This window comes from Bombina bombina, chromosome 7 (assembly GCF_027579735.1).
Source record: "Bombina bombina isolate aBomBom1 chromosome 7, aBomBom1.pri, whole genome shotgun sequence".
NCBI classification, from domain to species: Eukaryota; Metazoa; Chordata; class Amphibia; order Anura; family Bombinatoridae; genus Bombina; species Bombina bombina.
The window spans coordinates 522682309-522700749 of NC_069505.1; the positions used below are offsets into that span (position 1 = coordinate 522682309).

At 44.6% G+C, this 18441-nt stretch overlaps 1 protein-coding gene across 5 annotated transcripts in view; it reads left to right on the forward strand.

Annotated features, from left to right (window-relative positions):
* The window catches only part of SIPA1L3 (signal induced proliferation associated 1 like 3), a 349276-nt gene that overhangs the window by 303505 nt on the left and 27330 nt on the right, over window positions 1-18441 (forward strand). For all 5 annotated transcript variants that reach the window (XM_053721794.1, XM_053721796.1, XM_053721797.1 and 2 more), the window contains 4 exons: window positions 9749-9938; window positions 15712-15855; window positions 17531-17663; window positions 17798-17879. In XM_053721794.1, coding sequence (XP_053577769.1) covers window positions 9749-9938; window positions 15712-15855; window positions 17531-17663; window positions 17798-17879 — 549 coding nt within the window. The remainder of the gene's footprint in view (window positions 1-9748; window positions 9939-15711; window positions 15856-17530; window positions 17664-17797; window positions 17880-18441) is intronic.

Sequence of the window (18441 nt, forward strand, 5' to 3'; positions counted from 1 at the left end):
CTGGCCTCTCTCCCTTCTGCCTGTTCTCCTGGCCTCTCTCCATTCTGCCTGTTCTCCTGGCCTCTCTCCATTCTGCCTGTTCTCCTGGCCTCTCTCCCTTCTGCCTGTTCTCCTGGCCTCTCTCCCTTCTGCCTGTTCTCCTGGCCCCTCTCCCTTCTGCATGTTCTCCTGGCCCCTCTCCCTTCTGCATGTTCTCCTGGCCTCTCTCTCTTCTGCCTGTTCTCCTGGCCTCTTTGCCTTCTGCTTGTTCTCCTGGCCTCTTTGCCTTCTGCTTGTTCTCCTGGCCTCCCTCCCTTCTGCCTGTTCTCCTGGCCTCTCTCCCTTCTGCCTGTTCTTCTGGCCTCTCTCCCTTCTGCCTGTTCTTCTGGCCTCTCTCCCTTCTGCCTGTTCTCCTGGCCTCTCTCCCTTCTGCCTGTTCTCCTGGCCTCTCTCCATTCTGCCTGTTCTCCTGGCCTCTCTCCCTTCTGCCTGTTCTCCTGGCCTCTCTCCCTTCTGCCTGTTCTCCTGGCCTCTCTCCCTTCTGCCTGTTCTCCTGGCCTCTCTCCCTTCTGCTTGTTCTCCTGGCCTCTCTCTCTTCTGCATGTTCTCCTGGCCTCTCTCTCTTCTGCCTGTTCTCCTGGCCTCTTTGCCTTCTGCTTGTTCTCCTGGCCTCTTTGCCTTCTGCTTGTTCTCCTGGCCTCTCTCTCTTCTGCCTGTTCTCCTGGCCTCTTTGCCTTCTGCTTGTTCTCCTGGCCTCTTTGCCTTCTGCTTGTTCTCCTGGCCTCTCTCTCTTCTGCCTGTTCTCCTGGCCTCTCTCCCTTCTGCCTGTTCACCTGGCCTCTCTCCCTTCTGCCTGTTCTACTGGCCTCTCTCCCTTCTGCCTTTTCTACTGGCCTCTCTCATTCTGCCTGTTCACCTGGCCTCTCTCCCTTCTGCCTGTTCACCTGGACTCTCTCTTTTCTCCAACATAGGTGTGTCCGGTCCACGGCGTCATCCTTACTTGTGGGATATTCTCTTCCCCAACAGGAAATGGCAAAGAGCCCAGCAAAGCTGGTCACATGATCCCTCCTAGGCTCCGCCTTCCCCAGTCATTCTCTTTGCCGTTGTACAGGCAACATCTCCACGGAGATGGCTTAGAGTTTTTTAGTGTTTAACTGTAGTTTTTATTATTCAATCAAGAGTTTGTTATTTTAAAATAGTGCTGGTATGTACTATTTACTCTGAAACAGAAAAGAGATGAAGATTTCTGTTTGTAAGAGGAAAATGATTTTAGCAACCGTTACTAAAATCGATGGCTGTTTCCACACAGGACTGTTGAGAGGAATTAACTTCAGTTGGGGGAAACAGTGAGCAGACTTTTGCTGCTTGAGGTATGACACATTCTAACAAGACGATGTAATGCTGGAAGCTGTCATTTTCCCTATGGGATCCGGTAAGCCATTTTTATTACATAAAGAAAAAAAAGGGCTTCACAAGGGCTTTTAAGACTGCAGACATTTTCTGGGCTAAAACGATTTATATATAAGCATATTTTATACTCCATAGCCTTGAGGAATTATTTTAATCTTGGGAATTATGTAAAATAACCGGCAGGCACTGTATGGGACACCTTATTCTCTAGGGGCTTTCCCTAATCATAGGCAGAGTCTCATTTTCGCGCCTCTATTGCGCACTTGTTTTTGGGAAGCATGACATGCAGATGCATGTGTGAGGAGCTCTGATACATAGAAAAGACTTTCTGAAGGCGTCATTTGGTATCGTATTCCCCTTTGGGCTTGGTTGGGTCTCAGCAAAGCAGATACCAGGGACTGTAAAGGGGTTAAATATAAAAACGGCTCCGGTTCCGTTATTTTAAGGGTTAAAGCTTCCAAATTTGGTGTGCAATACTTTTAAGGCTTTAAGACACTGTGGTGAAATTTTGGTGAATTTTGAACAATTCCTTCATACTTTTTCACATTTGCAGTAATAAAGTGTGTTCAGTTTAAAATTTAAAGTGACAGTAACGGTTTTATTTTAAAACGTTTTTTGTACTTTGTTATCAAGTTTATGCCTGTTTAACATGTCTGAACTACCAGATAGACTGTGTTCTGTATGTGGGGAAGCCAAGGTTCCTTCTCATTTAAATAGATGTGATTTATGTGACACAAAATTTAGAGAAAATGATGCCCAAGATGATTCCTCAAGTGAGGGGAGTAAGCATGGTACTGCATCATCCCCTCCTTCGTCTACACCAGTCTTGCCCACACAGGAGGCCCCTAGTACATCTAGTGCGCCAATACTCCTTACTATGCAACAATTAACGGCTGTAATGGATAATTCTATCAAAAACATTTTAGCCAAAATGCCCACTTATCAGCGAAAGCGCGACTGCTCTGTTTTAGAAAATACTGAAGAGCATGAGGACGCTGATGATATTGGTTCTGAAGTGCCCCTACACCAGTCTGAGGGGGCCAGGGAGGTTTTGTCTGAGGGAGAAATTTCAGATTCAGGGAAAATTTCTCAACAAGCAGAACCTGATGTGATTACATTTAAATTTAAATTGGAACATCTCCGCGCTCTGCTTAAGGAGGTGTTATCTACTCTGGATGATTGTGAGAATTTGGTCATTCCAGAGAAATTATGTAAAATGGACAAGTTCTTAGAGGTCCCGGGGCCCCCCGAAGCTTTTCCTATACCCAAGCGGGTGGCGGACATTGTACATAAAGAATGGGAAAGGCCCGGTATACCTTTCGTCCCTCCCCCCATATTTAAGAAATTGTTTCCTATGGTCGACCCCAGAAAGGACTTATGGCAGACAGTCCCCAAGGTCGAGGGGGCGGTTTCTACTCTAAACAAACGCACCACTATACCCATAGAAGATAGTTGTGCTTTCAAAGATCCTATGGATAAAAAATTAGAGGGTTTGCTTAAAAAGATATTTGTTCAGCAAGGTTTCCTTCTACAACCAATTTCATGCATTGTTCCTGTCACTACAGCAGCGTGTTTCTGGTTCGATGAACTAGAAAAGGCGCTCAATAATAATTCTTCTTATGAGGAGATTATGGACAGAATTCATGCTCTCAAATTGGCTAATTCTTTCACCCTAGACGCCACTTTGCAATTGGCTAGGTTAGCGGCGAAAAATTCTGGTTTTGCTATTGTGACGCGCAGAGCGCTTTGGCTAAAATCTTGGTCAGCGGATGCGTCTTCCAAGAACAAATTGCTTAACATTCCTTTCAAGGGGAAAACGCTGTTTGGCCCTGACTTGAAAGAGATTATTTCTGATATCACTGGGGCCAAGGGCCACGCCCTTCCTCAGGATAGGTCTTTCAAGGCCAAAAATAAACCTAATTTTCGTCCCTTTCGCAGAAACGGACCAGCCCCAAGTGCTACGTCCTCTAAGCAAGAGGGTAATACTTCTCAAGCCAAGCCAGCCTGGAGGCCAATGCAAGGCTGGAACAAAGGAAAGCAGGCCAAGAAACCTGCCACTGCTACCAAAACAGCATGAGATGTTGGCCCCCGATCCGGGACCGGATCTGGTGGGGGGCAGACTCTCTCTCTTCGCTCAGGCTTGGGCAAGAGATGTTCTGGATCCTTGGGCGCTAGAAATAGTCTCCCAAGGTTATCTTCTGGAATTCAAGGGGCTTCCCCCAAGGGGGAGGTTCCACAGGTCTCAATTGTCTTCAGACCACATAAAAAGACAGGCATTCTTACATTGTGTAGAAGACCTGTTAAAAATGGGAGTGATTCATCCTGTTCCATTAGGAGAACAAGGGATGGGGTTCTACTCCAATCTGTTCGTAGTTCCCAAAAAAGAGGGAACATTCAGACCAATCTTAGATCTCAAGATCCTAAACAAGTTTCTCAAGGTTCCATCGTTCAAAATGGAAACCATTCAAACAATTCTTCCTTCCATCCAGGAAGGTCAATTCATGACCACGGTGGATTTAAAGGATGCGTATCTACATATTCCTATCCACAAGGAACATCATCGGTTCCTAAGGTTCGCATTCCTGGACAAGCATTACCAGTTTGTGGCACTTCCGTTCGGATTAGCCACTGCTCCAAGAATTTTCACAAAGGTACTAGGGTCCCTTCTAGCGGTGCTAAGACCAAGGGGCATTGCAGTAGTACCTTACTTGGACGACATTCTGATTCAAGCGTCGTCCCTTCCACAAGCAAAGGCCCACACGGACATTGTCCTGGCCTTTCTCAGATCTCACGGGTGGAAAGTGAACGTAGAAAAAAGTTCTCTATCTCCGTCAACGAGGGTTCCCTTCTTGGGAACAATAATAGACTCCTTAGAAATGAGGATTTTTCTGACAGAGGCCAGAAAATCAAAACTTCTAAACTCTTGTCAAATACTTCATTCTGTTCCTCTTCCTTCCATAGCGCAGTGCATGGAAGTAATAGGTTTGATGGTAGCGGCAATGGACATAGTTCCTTTTGCGCGAATTCATCTAAGACCATTACAACTGTGCATGCTCAGTCAGTGGAATGGGGACTATACAGACTTGTCTCCGACGATACAAGTAGATCAGAGGACCAGAGATTCACTCAGTTGGTGGCTGTCCCTGGACAACCTGTCACAGGGGATGAGCTTCCGCAGACCAGAGTGGGTCATTGTCACGACCGACGCCAGTCTGGTGGGCTTGGGTGCGGTCTGGGGACCCCTGAAAGCGCAGGGTCTTTGGTCTCGGGAAAAATCTACTCTCCCGATAAATATTCTGGAACTGAGAGCGATATTCAATGCTCTCAAGGCTTGGCCTCAGCTAGCAAAGACCAAGTTCATACGGTTTCAATCAGACAACATGACGACTGTTGCGTACATCAACCATCAGGGGGGAACAAGGAGTTCCCTGGCGATGGAAGAAGTGACCAAAATCATTCAATGGGCGGAGACTCACTCCTGCCACTTGTCTGCAATCCACATTCCAGGAGTGGAAAACTGGGAAGCGGATTTTCTGAGTCGTCAGACATTTCATCCGGGGGAGTGGGAACTCCATCCGGAAATCTTTGCCCAAATCACTCAACTGTGGGGCATTCCAGACATGGATCTGATGGCCTCTCGTCAGAACTTCAAGGTTCCTTGCTACGGGTCCAGATCCAGGGATCCCAAGGCGACTCTAGTAGATGCACTAGTAGCACCTTGGACCTTCAAACTAGCTTATGTATTCCCGCCGTTTCCTCTCATCCCCAGGCTGGTAGCCAGGATCAATCAGGAGAGGGCATCGGTGATCTTGATAGCTCCTGCGTGGCCACGCAGGACTTGGTATGCAGACCTGGTGAATATGTCATCGGCTCCACCATGGAAGCTACCTTTGAGACGAGACCTTCTTGTTCAAGGTCCGTTCGAACATCCGAATCTGGTCTCACTCCAACTGACTGCTTGGAGATTGAACGCTTGATCTTATCAAAGCGAGGGTTCTCAGATTCTGTCATTGATACTCTTGTTCAGGCCAGAAAGCCTGTAACTAGAAAAATCTACCACAAAATATGGAAAAAATATATCTATTGGTGTGAATCTAAAGGATTCCCTTGGGACAAGATAAAAATTCCTAAGATTCTATCCTTTCTTCAAGAAGGTTTGGAGAAAGGATTATCTGCAAGTTCTTTGAAAGGACAGATTTCTGCCTTGTCTGTGTTACTTCACAAAAAGCTGGCAGCTGTGCCAGATGTTCAAGCCTTTGTTCAGGCTCTGGTTAGAATCAAGCCTGTTTACAAACCTTTGACTCCTCCTTGGAGTCTCAATTTAGTTCTTTCAGTTCTTCAGGGGGTTCCGTTTGAACCCTTACATTCCGTTGATATTAAGTTATTATCTTGGAAAGTTTTGTTTTTGGTTGCAATTTCTTCTGCTAGAAGAGTTTCAGAATTATCTGCCCTGCAGTGTTCTCCTCCTTATCTGGTGTTCCATGCAGATAAGGTGGTTCTGCGTACTAAACCTGGTTTTCTTCCGAAAGTTGTTTCTAACAAAAACATTAACCAGGAGATAGTCGTACCTTCTTTGTGTCCGAATCCAGTTTCAAAGAAGGAACGTTTGTTGCACAATTTGGATGTAGTTCGTGCTCTAAAATTCTATTTAGATGCTACAAAGGATTTTAGACAAACATCTTCCTTGTTTGTTGTTTATTCTGGTAAAAGGAGAGGTCAAAAAGCAACTTCTACCTCTCTCTCTTTTTGGATTAAAAGCATCATCAGATTGGCTTACGAGACTGCCGGACGGCAGCCTCCTGAAAGAATCACAGCTCATTCCACTAGGGCTGTGGCTTCCACATGGGCCTTCAAGAACGAGGCTTCTGTTGATCAGATATGTAAGGCAGCGACTTGGTCTTCACTGCACACTTTTACTAAATTTTACAAGTTTGATACTTTTGCTTCTTCTGAGGCTATTTTTGGGAGAAAGGTTTTGCAAGCCGTGGTGCCTTCCATCTAGGTGACCTGATTTGCTCCCTCCCTTCATCCGTGTCCTAAAGCTTTGGTATTGGTTCCCACAAGTAAGGATGACGCCGTGGACCGGACACACCTATGTTGGAGAAAACAGAATTTATGTTTACCTGATAAATTACTTTCTCCAACGGTGTGTCCGGTCCACGGCCCGCCCTGGTTTTTTAATCAGGTCTGATAATTTATTTTCTTTAACTACAGTCACCACGGTATCATATGGTTTCTCCTATGCAAATATTCCTCCTTTACGTCGGTCGAATGACTGGGGAAGGCGGAGCCTAGGAGGGATCATGTGACCAGCTTTGCTGGGCTCTTTGCCATTTCCTGTTGGGGAAGAGAATATCCCACAAGTAAGGATGACGCCGTGGACCGGACACACCGTTGGAGAAAGTAATTTATCAGGTAAACATAAATTCTGTTTTCTGCCTGTTCTCCTGGCCTCTCTCCCTTCTGCTTGTTCTCCTGGCCTCTCTCCCTTCTGCGTGTTCTCCTGGCCTCTCTCTCTTCTGCGTGTTCTCCTGGCCTCTCTCTCTTCTGCATGTTCTCCTGGCCTCTCTCTCTTCTGCCTGTTCTCCTGGCCTCTTTGCCTTCTGCTTGTTCTCCTGGCCTCTTTGCCTTCTGCTTGTTCTCCTGGCCTCTTTGCCTTCTGCTTGTTCTCCTGGCCTCTCTCTCTTCTGCCTGTTCTCCTGGCCCCTCTCCCTTCTGCCTGTTCACCTGGCCTCTCTCCCTTCTGCCTTTTCTACTGGTCTCTCTCCCTTCTGCCTTTTCTACTGGTCTCTCTCCCTTCTGCCTGTTCTCCTGGCCTCTCTCCCTTCTGCCTTTTCTACTGGTCTCTCTCCCTTCTGCCTTTTCTCCTGGCCTCTCTCCCTTCTGCCTGTTCACCTGGACTCTCTTCTGCCTGTTCTCCTGGCCTCTCTTCTGCCTGTTCTCCTGGCCTCTCTCCCTTCTGCTTGTTCTCCTGGCCTCTCTCTCTTCTGCCTGTTCTCCTGGCCTCTTTGCCTTCTGCTTGTTCTCCTGGCCTCTTTGCCTTCTGCTTGTTCTCCTGGCCTCTCTCTCTTCTGCCTGTTCTCCTGGCCTCTCTCCCTTCTGCCTGTTCACCTGGCCTCTCTCCCTTCTGCCTTTTCTACTGGCCTCTCTCCCTTCTGCCTTTTCTACTGGCCTCTCTCCCTTCTGCCTTTTCTACTGGCCTCTCTCCCTTCTGCCTGTTCTCCTGGCCTCTCTCCCTTCTGCCTGTTCTCCTGGCCTCTCTCCCTTCTGCTTGTTCTCCTGGCCTCTCTCTCTTCTGCATGTTCTCCTGGCCTCTCTCTCTTCTGCCTGTTCTCCTGGCCTCTTTGCCTTCTGCTTGTTCTCCTGGCCTCTTTGCCTTCTGCTTGTTCTCCTGGCCTCTCTCTCTTCTGCCTGTTCTCCTGGCCTCTCCCTTCTGCCTGTTCACCTGGCCTCTCTCCCTTCTGCCTGTTCACCTGGCCTCTCTCCCTTCTGCCTGTTCTACTGGCCTCTCTCCCTTCTGCCTTTTCTACTGGCCTCTCTCATTCTGCCTGTTCACCTGGCCTCTCTCCCTCCTTCCTGAACTACTGGCCTCTCTCCCTTCTGCCTGTTCTCATTGCCTCTCTCCCTTCTGCCTGTTCTACTGGCCTCTCTCCCTTCTGCCTTTTCTACTGGCCTCTCTCATTCTGCCTGTTCACCTGGCCTCTCTCCCTCCTTCCTGATCTACTGGCCTCTCTCCCTTCTGCCTGTTCTCATTGCCTCTCTCCCTTCTGCCTGTTCACCTGGCCTCTCTCCCTTCTGCCTGTTCACCTGGCCTCTCTCCCTTCTGCCTGTTCTCCTGGCCTCTCTCCCTTCTGCCTGTTCTCCTGGCCTCTCTCCCTTATGCCTGTTCTCCTGGCCTCTCTCCCTTCTGCCTGTTCTCCTGGCCTCTCTCCCTTCTGCCTGTTCTCCTGGCCTCTCTCCCTTCTGCCTGTTCTCCTGGCCTCTCTCCCTTCTGCCTGTTCTCCTGGCCTCTCTCCCTTCTGCCTTTTCTACTGGCCTCTCTCCCTTCTGCCTTTTCTACTGGCCTCTCTCATTCTGCCTGTTCACCTGGCCTCTCTCCCTCCTTCCTGATCTACTGGCCTCTCTCCCTTCTGCCTGTTCTCATTGCCTCTCTCCCTTCTGCCTGTTCTACTGGCCTCTCTCCCTTCTGCCTTTTCTACTGGCCTCTCTCATTCTGCCTGTTCACCTGGCCTCTCTCCCTCCTTCCTGATCTACTGGCCTCTCTCCCTTCTGCCTGTTCTCATTGCCTCTCTCCCTTCTGCCTGTTCTCCTGGCCTCTCTCCCTTATGCCTGTTCTCCTGGCCTCTCTCCCTTCTGCCTGTTCTCCTGGCCTCTCTCCCTTCTGCCTGTTCTCCTGGCCTCTCTCCCTTCTGCCTGTTCACCTGGCCCCTCTCCCTTCTGCCTGTTCTCCTGGCCTCTCTCCCTTCTGCCTGTTCTCCTGGCCTCTCTCCCTTCTGCCTGTTCTCCTGGCCTCTCTCCCTTCTGCCTGTTCTCCTGGCCCCTCTCCCTTCTGCCTGTTCTCCTGGCCTCTCTCCCTTCTGCCTGTTCACCTGGCCCCTCTCCCTTCTGCCTGTTCACCTGGCCCCTCTCCCTTCTGCCTGTTCACCTGGTCCCTCTCCCTTCTGCCTGTTCACCTGGCCCCTCTCCCTTCTGCCTGTTCACCTGGCCCCTCTCCCTTCTGCCTGTTCACCTGGTCCCTCTCTACCTGTTCACCTGGTCCCTCTCTACCTGTTCACCTGGTCCCTCTCTACCTGGTCCTCTCTTCTGACAGTCCTCCTATCACCTCTCTCTTCGGCAAGTCCCCATAGCCTCTCTCCTTTTTGGCCGTCCTCCTGGCCTTTCTCTTTTGCCAGTACCCCTGGCCTCTCTTCTGCCAGACCTCCTGTGCTCTCTCCTCTCAGCCTGTCCTCCTATCCTCCCAATTTCTAGCTGCCCTGCTTTTTACTATTTATTCTGAATTGTAAATGGGCAATATATTTTTGTGTAACAAAATTCCAAATTTACTTTAATTTGCCAGCCCCTCATGTGACTGTCATCAGCCAATCACAGACTTAAATATATATATACACTTTGCTGAATAGTAGCTGATGCCTCATAAAGTGTGTATGTAAAAAGACTGCACAATTTGATAATGGAAATACATTATATAAAATAATTGTGTTGAACATTTGCATATCAAAAACAAATTAGATGACTAATGCCAGAGCACATTATAGCAGACTGGCACAGAATGTCAGCTTCAAGTATCGACTAAGAAAAAGACAGGTTTACTACAAAATACATACATATATATATTTATTTTTTTCTTCTCTTTCTATAGTCCCCCCAGAAGACCCTGCACAGGACCCTGTCTGATGAAAGTCTTTGCAGCGGGCGCCGAGATGCGAGCTTCGCTTGCTCTCCAGTGTTGGAGCCTTTATCAGTCAATGATGCTATGTTTAACAGCAATTACCCATCCAACACCCTTCCTGTTCGGCGACAGCACCCAACCAACATGCCAGAGAAGATGGGTAAAATAAAATCATTAGAGCTATTTTCTCTGTGCTTCTTCTGTATGTATATTATATATAAGACATTAAAGGGACACTGAACCCACATTTTTTCTTTTAAAGGGACACTGAACCCACATTTTTTCTTTTGCGATTCAGATAGAGCATGCAATTTTAAGCAACTTTCTAATTTACTCCTATTATCAAATTTTCTTCATTCTCTTGGTTTATTTATTTGAAAAGCAAGAATGTAAGTTTAGATGCCGATTAGAAAGTTGCTTAAAATGACATGCTCTGTCTGAATCATGAAAGAAAAATGTGGGTTCAGTGTCCCTTTAAGGTAATGTTCTCTCACCTTCTTGCAACCAAGGTTACAGTTTTGTAATCATTTTTTAGAATGACGGTAAATAACCAACACTCAGTAGATCTTTAACACCCCCCCAAAAAAATAAATTGTGGTAATTTTTTGAGGGTACTATCTCCTCTCCTCACGCTGGTATGGAAGGGGAAATTGTCTATGTAATATTATCACAATTTTATTTTTATTAGAACCATTACAGTATACTCAAATTTTCATTTAACTGCATGTAATAGACACTGCTATCAAGAATAATATGCACAGATACTGATCTAAAAATCCAGTATGAAACGGTTTAAAAACTTACCTAGAAGCTCCCAGTTTAGCTCTGTTGAATAGGTTAGCTGGAACAGCCACTGAAAGTGGTTATATAGCAAACACACACACACCCCTCCCCCTTGCTCTGCATATAAAAAGACTCTTTACACAAACAGGAGCAAGCTGGAGTGGGTATACATCAGTATTCTCCTAAAACTTTGGGGCTTGGTTAGGAGTCTGAAAATTAGTGCAATGTTATTTAAAAATAAGCAAAACTATACATTTTTAAAAAAATAAATAAAAGGCTGTATAGGCAATATAAATGGATCATCTACAAAACATGGCCTAGATTTAGAGTTCGGCGGTAAAAGGGCTGTTAACGCTCCGCGGGCTTTTTTCTGGCCGCACCATAAATTTAACTCTGGTATTGAGAGTTAAAACAAATGCTGCGTTAGGCTCCAAAAAAGGAGCGTAGAGCATTTTTACCGCAAATGCAACTCTCGATACCAGAGTTGCTTACGGACGCGGCCGGCATCAAAAACGTGCTCGTGCACGATTCTCCCATAGGAAACAATGGGACTGTTTGAGCTGAAAAAAAACCTAACACCTGCAAAAAAGCAGCGTTCAGCTCCTAACGCCGCCCCATTGTTTCCTATGGGGAAACACTTCCTACGTCTGCACCTAACACTCTAACATGTACCCCGAGTCTAAACACCCCTAACCTTATACTTATTAACCCCTAATCTGCCGACCCCGCTATCGCTGACCCCTGCATTACACTTTTAACCCCTAATCTTCCGCTCCGTAAACCGCCGCAACCTACGTTATCCCTATGTACCCCTAATCTGCTGCCCTAACATCGCCGACCCCTATGTTATATTTATTAACCCCTAATCTGCCCCCCACAACGTCGCCGACACCTACCTACACTTATTAACCCCTAATCTGCCGAGCGGACCGCACCGCTACTATAATAAAGTTATTAACCCCTAACCCGCCTCACTAACCCTATCATAAATAGTATTAACCCCTAATCTGCCCTCCCTAACATCGCCGACACCTACCTTCAATTATTAACCCCTAATCTTCCGATCGGAGCTCACCGCTATTCTAATAAATGTATTAACCCCTAAAGCTAAGTCTAACCCTAACACTAACACCCCCCTAACTTAAATATAATTTACATCTAACGAAATAAATTAACTCTTATTAAATAAATTATTCCTATTTAAAGCTAAATACTTACCTGTAAAATAAACCCTAATATAGCTACAATATAAATTATAATTATATTTTAGCTATTTTAGGATTAATATTTATTTTACAGGCAACTTGGTATTTATTTTAACTAGGTACAATAGCTATTAAATAGTTAAGAACTATTTAATAGTTACCTAGTTAAAATAATTACAAAATTACCTGTAAAATAAATCCTAACCTAAGATATAATTAAACCTAACACTACCCTATCAATAAAATAATTAAATAAACTACCTACAATTACCTACAATTAACCTAACACTACACTATCAATAAATTAAATAAACACAATTGCTACAAATAAATACAATTAAATAAACTAGCTAAAGTACAAAAAATAAAAAAATATTTACAAACATAAGAAATATATTACAACAATTTTAAACTAATTACACCTACTCTAAGCCCCCTAATAAAATAACAAAGCCCCCCAAAATAAAAAATTCCCTACCCTATTCTAAATTAGAAAAGTTACAAGCTCTTTTACCTTACCAGCCCTGAACAGGGCCCTTTGCGGGGCATGCCCCAAGAAGTTCAGCTCTTTTGCCTGTAAAAGAAAACATACAATACCCCCCCCCCCAACATTACAACCCACCACCCACATACCCCTAATCTAACCCAAACCCCCCTTAAATAAACCTAACACTAAGCCCCTGAAGATCTTCCTACCTTGTCTTCACCATACCAGGTTCACCGATCCGTCCTGGCTCCGATATCTTCATCCAACCCAAGCGGGGGCTAGACATCCACTGAAGAAGTCCAGAAGAGGGTCCAAAGTCTTCCTCCTATCCGGCAAGAAGAGGACATCCGGACCGGCAAACATCTTCTCCAAGCGGCATCTTCGATCTTCTTCCATCCGGTGCGGAGCGGGTCCATCTTGAAGCAGGCGACGCGGATCCATCCTCTTCTTCCGATGTCTCCCGACGAATGACGGTTCCTTTAAGGGACGTCATCCAAGATGGCGTCCCTCGAATTCCGATTGGCTGATAGGATTCTATCAGCCAATCGGAATTAAGGTAGGAATTTTCTGATTGGCTGATGGAATCAGCCAATCAGAATCAAGTTCAATCCGATTGGCTGATCCAATCAGCCAATCAGATTGAGCTCGCATTCTATTGGCTGATCGGAACAGCCAATAGAATGCGAGCTCAATCTGATTGGCTGATTGGATCAGCCAATCGGATTGAACTTGATTCTGATTGGCTGATTCCATCAGCCAATCAGAAAATTCCTACCTTAATTCCGATTGGCTGATAGAATCCTATCAGCCAATCGGAATTCGAGGGACGCCATCTTGGATGACGTCCCTTAAAGGAACCGTCATTCGTCGGGAGACATCGGAAGAAGAGGATGGATCCGCGTCGCCTGCTTCAAGATGGACCCGCTCCGCACCGGATGGAAGAAGATCGAAGATGCCGCTTGGAGAAGATGTTTGCCGGTCCGGATGTCCTCTTCTTGCCGGATAGGAGGAAGACTTTGGACCCTCTTCTGGACTTCTTCAGTGGATGTCTAGCCCCCGCTTGGGTTGGATGAAGATATCGGAGCCAGGACGGATCGGTGAACCTGGTATGGTGAAGACAAGGTAGGAAGATCTTCAGTGGCTTAGTGTTAGGTTTATTTAAGGGGGGTTTGGGTTAGATTAGGGGTATGTGGGTGGTGGGTTGTAATGTTGGGGGGGGGTATTGTATGTTTTCTTTTACAGGCAAAAGAGCTGAACTTCTTGGGGCATGCCCCGCAAAGGGCCCTGTTCAGGGCTGGTAAGGTAAAAGAGCTTGTAACTTTTCTAATTTAGAATAGGGTAGGGAATTTTTTATTTTGGGGGGCTTTGTTATTTTATTAGGGGGCTTAGAGTAGGTGTAATTAGTTTAAAATTGTTGTAATATATTTCTTATGTTTGTAAATATTTTTTTATTTTCTGTAACTTAGTTCTTTTTTATTTTTTGTACTTTAGCTAGTTTATTTAATTGGATTTATTTGTAGCAATTGTGTTTATTTAATTTATTGATAGTGTAGTGTTAGGTTAATTGTAGGTAGTTTATTTAATTATTTTATTGATAGGGTAGTGTTAGGTTTAATTATATCTTAGGTTAGGATTTATTTTACAGGTAATTTTGTAATTATTTTAACTAGGTAACTATTAAATAGTTCTTAACTATTTCATAGCTATTGTACCTAGTTAAAATAAATACCAAGTTGCCTGTAAAATAAATATTAATCCTAAAATAGCTAAAATATAATTATAATTTATATTGTAGCTATATTAGGGTTTATTTTACAGGTAAGTATTTAGCTTTAAATAGAATAATTTATTTAATAAGAGTTAATTTATTTCGTTAGATGTAAATTATATTTAAGTTAGGGGGGTGTTAGTGTTAGGGTTAGACTTAGCTTTAGGGGTTAATACATTTATTAGAATAGCGGTGAGCTCCGATCGGAAGATTAGGGGTTAATAATTGAAGGTAGGTGTCGGCGATGTTAGGGAGGGCAGATTAGGGGTTAATACTATTTATGATAGGGTTAGTGAGGCGGGTTAGGGGTTAATAACTTTATTATAGTAGCGGTGCGGTCCGCTCGGCAGATTAGGGGTTAATAAGTGTAGGCAGGTGTCGGCGACGTTGAGGGGGGCAGATTAGGGGTTAATAAATATAATATAGGGGTCGGCGGTGTTAGGGGTAGCAGATTAGGGGTACATAGGGAGAACGTAGGTGGCGGCGCTTTGCGGTCGGAAGATTAGGGGTTAATTATTGTAAGTAGCTGGCGGCGATGTTGTGGGGGGCAGATTAGGGGTTAATAAATGTAATATAGGGGTCGGCGGGGTTAGGGGCAGCAGATTAGGGGTACATAAGTATAACGTAGGTGGCGGTCGGCAGATTAGGGGTTAAAATTTTTAATCGAGTGGCGCCGATGTGGGGGGAGCTCGGTTTAGGGGTACATAGGTAGTTTATGGGTGTTAGTGTACTTTAGGGTACAGTAGTTAAGAGCTTTATAAACCGGCGTTAGCCAGAAAGCTCTTAACTCCTGCTATTTTCAGGCGGCTGGAATCTTGTCGTTAGAGCTCTAACGCTCACTGCAGAAACGACTCTAAATACCGGCGTTAGGAAGATCCCATTGAAAAGATAGGCTACGCAAATGGCGTAGGGGGATCTGCGGTATGGAAAAGTCGCGGCTGAAAAGTGAGCGTTAGACCCTTTAATCACTGACTCCAAATACCAGCGGGCGCCCAAAACCAGCGTTAGGAGCCTCTAACGCTGGTTTTGACGGCTACCGCCGAACTCTAAATCTAGGCCCATGTATGCAAAGAAAGATCTAGTGTATAATGTCCATTTATTTTTATTTTGATGTTGTTCCTATCTGTAACATGAGTGGACTAATAAATGTTTTCCCTCTGGACTAGTAACCTTTTGCCCCTAAGCTGTAAACTACAGTGCTATTATTCTACAGCCCTGGTTGCTCACTGGCACTCACAGACAGCTGCATTTGCCCTCAGTAACTCAGGCCCCAAAATAGAAGAGTTAGTTAGGATTTAGCCAAACAATCATAAGCCCAGGACCATGTCAAGATCTTTTGACTTGTTATATCTGTTTGGTTGAAGTCAATCATGTGTGGCCGTTGGTTAGCGACCCAGGTGGGAAGAGACGCACATGATTGCCTTTAACCAAACAAACTAAGATACAAGGGTGACACAGTTAAGAGACCTTGAATTGGTCCTGGGCTTTATCACCATGTGGCCAAACACTGTAACTAACGCTTCCATTTTGCTTTTACCCTAAGTATGTACATGCAAGTGGGTGCCAGACTGTGTGTTTTGTTAATATTATTATCTTTTACTTGACCAGAATGTTTTTATTTTTATGCCATAATACAAAATACATTGTGGCTTGTAAAAAACAAATATTTTTTTTCTCAACTCCCACTCAGCCAACATATCCGCCTCTGAGATTTCTCTGACTGAAATCCGTGAATCTAACAGCAGACACGTTGAACCAGGAATGATGCCGCTTCCTGATGCAGCATCTGGTTTGGAGTGGTCCAGTCTTGTCAGTGCAGCGAAAGCCTATGAAGGTAAAGTAAAGTTGTTTTGGATCCTATGCAATATATACTGCATAGCGCCAAACATACTTATTTCAGTATCCACAAAGCCTTTGTTAGCGTTCTTTATCCACCAGCCTCTTTCAAATACTTTAGCTGCTCACATGACTTGTCACGTGACCCCTCTCCGCCACTTTCCAAGTTATCTGTGCTGGAGACTTGCAAGAGAAGTAAAAAGCAGTGGCCCTCAGCGGATGAAAGCTGCTATGTCTGGAATATCGTTAGATATCTAAAGATTTTGGTATTCACTGTTATTATCAAGATTATGGGTATCAGAGTAAACAATGCATGCCAATTTGCTCATGGGTAACTTTGAATCAGTGTTGGCTAGTCTAGTTTGCTCATAGGTATCTTTCTTATGAGTGTTAATTTAAATTATGCCAATTTGTTCATGGATAACAGTGAAAGCTGTACCAATTCGCTCGTGGTTAACTCGGAAATAGTGCAAGTTATGCCAATTTGTTCATTGGTAATTTTGAATCAGTAGAAGCTATGCCAATTAGCTCATGGGTAACGAATCAGAGTAAGCTATGCCAATTAGCTCATGGGTAACTTGAATCAGAGTAAGCTATGCCAATTATCTCATGGGTAATTTTGAATCAGAGGAGGCTATGCCAGTTTGCTTGTGGGTAACTTTGAATCGGAGGATATGCCAATTTGTTCGTTGGTAACTTTGAATCGGAGGATATGCCAATTTGCTCATGGGTAATTTTGAATCAAAAGAAGCTATGCCAATTTTCTCATGGGTAACTTAGAATAAGAGGAGTCTATGCCAATTTTCTCATGGGTAACTTTGAATCAGAGGAGTCTATGCCAATTTGCTCATGGGTAACTTTGATTTAGAAGTAGCTATGCCAATTTGCTCATGGGTAACTTTGATTTAGAAGTAGCTATGCCAATTTGCTCATGGGTAACTTTGATTTAGAATTTGCTATGCCAATTTGCTCATGGGTAACTTTGATTTAGAAGTAGCTATGCCAATTTGTCCATGGGTAACTTTGAATCAGAGGAGGCTATGCCAATTTTCTCATGGGTAACTTAGAATAAGAGGAGTCTATGCCAATTTTCTCATGGGTAACTTTGAATCAGAGGAGTCTATGCCAATTTGCTCATGGGTAACTTTGATTTAGAAGTAGCTATGCCAATTTGCTCATGGGTAACTTTGATTTAGAAGTAGCTATGCCAATTTGCTCATGGGTAACTTTGATTTAGAATTTGCTATGCCAATTTGCTCATGGGTAACTTTGATTTAGAAGTAGCTATGCCAATTTGTCCATGGGTAACTTTGAATCAGAGGAGGCTATGCCAGTTTGATCATGGGTAACTGAATAAAAAAAGGTTCACATAAGTGGGGTCAAATGATTGCTTTGAGTCCTTTGTATAAGGAACGCTAAAAATTGCTCTGTGGATGGGGATATAAAGTATGTTTGAAACTAGTTTGAATATGTTACATAGTTAATGGAGGATACTTTTTCAAAAGACATTGAATTCAATAGTTTTTAAAAATAAAATATTTTAAAGCTATTTGGGATTCTGTGTGTTATATATTTGGTATTTAGTGTGACCCTTCATTTTTACTGTAGTTTTTGGTTGTTTTTGAGTACAAGTTGGGTTCATATATTTAACCGCAAATATTATTTTTTTATAGTTCAGCGAGCTGCCTCGCTCTTTTCGCTCAATGAAACTGCCCTCAGTCCTGAGCTACGACCGGCTCCTGTTGCAGGTACCACACATCTGAGCCTAGAGCGACAGCATACCCCACGGAGCACCCCAACATCCAGGTAATGGAAGACACACAACTTTGCACACTAACACTCAGTGCTGCCAACACACACAGACATCACGGTACACAGGACAGATATAGCAAGGAATATCTATAATCTATGGCTATCATTAAGAGTCTTTCTGTTTGCAGTGACGAGATTTCTCCGGACATCACCGGGAAGGTCCTGCAGCTGGAAGTTATGTTGAAGCAGCTTCATACAGACCTGCAGAGGGTAGGTGGGACTGCACATTGATAGGCTACAGTTTACTGTTGCATACACTACAGAGATAAGGGGTTATGCCAGAAGACTGTTTGTTATAGGACAGCTGGTCACCTATCAAGTAATATATTTTTTATAAGGATCATTTCTTCTATATATCAGATATATTATATAACAAAAGATATCAGAATACAGACGAGCCATGGCTAGTTGTGGAATGATACAGACAATGACTAAGTGCCTGTTAATGGCTTGAAACTTTTTTTTCTATTTTGGACCCATAATGCAGCAAAATAATTGTTGTAGAGGTAGCAGAAAAAAAGAGGGCTACGGGTAGAGGTGGCTAAATACAGAGGGTCCAGGGGTAAAGATTGTAGAATACAGAGGGGCTAGGGGTAGAGGTGGCCAGATACTGAGGGGCCAGGTGTAGAGGGGTAGCAGAATATGGATGGGCACGGGGTAGAGGTGGCAGAATAAAGAGGGTATAGGTAGCAGAATACAGATGGGCTAGGGGCAAAGGTGGCCAGATACAGAGGGGCAAGGTGTAGAGGGGTAGCAGATTATGGATGGGCAC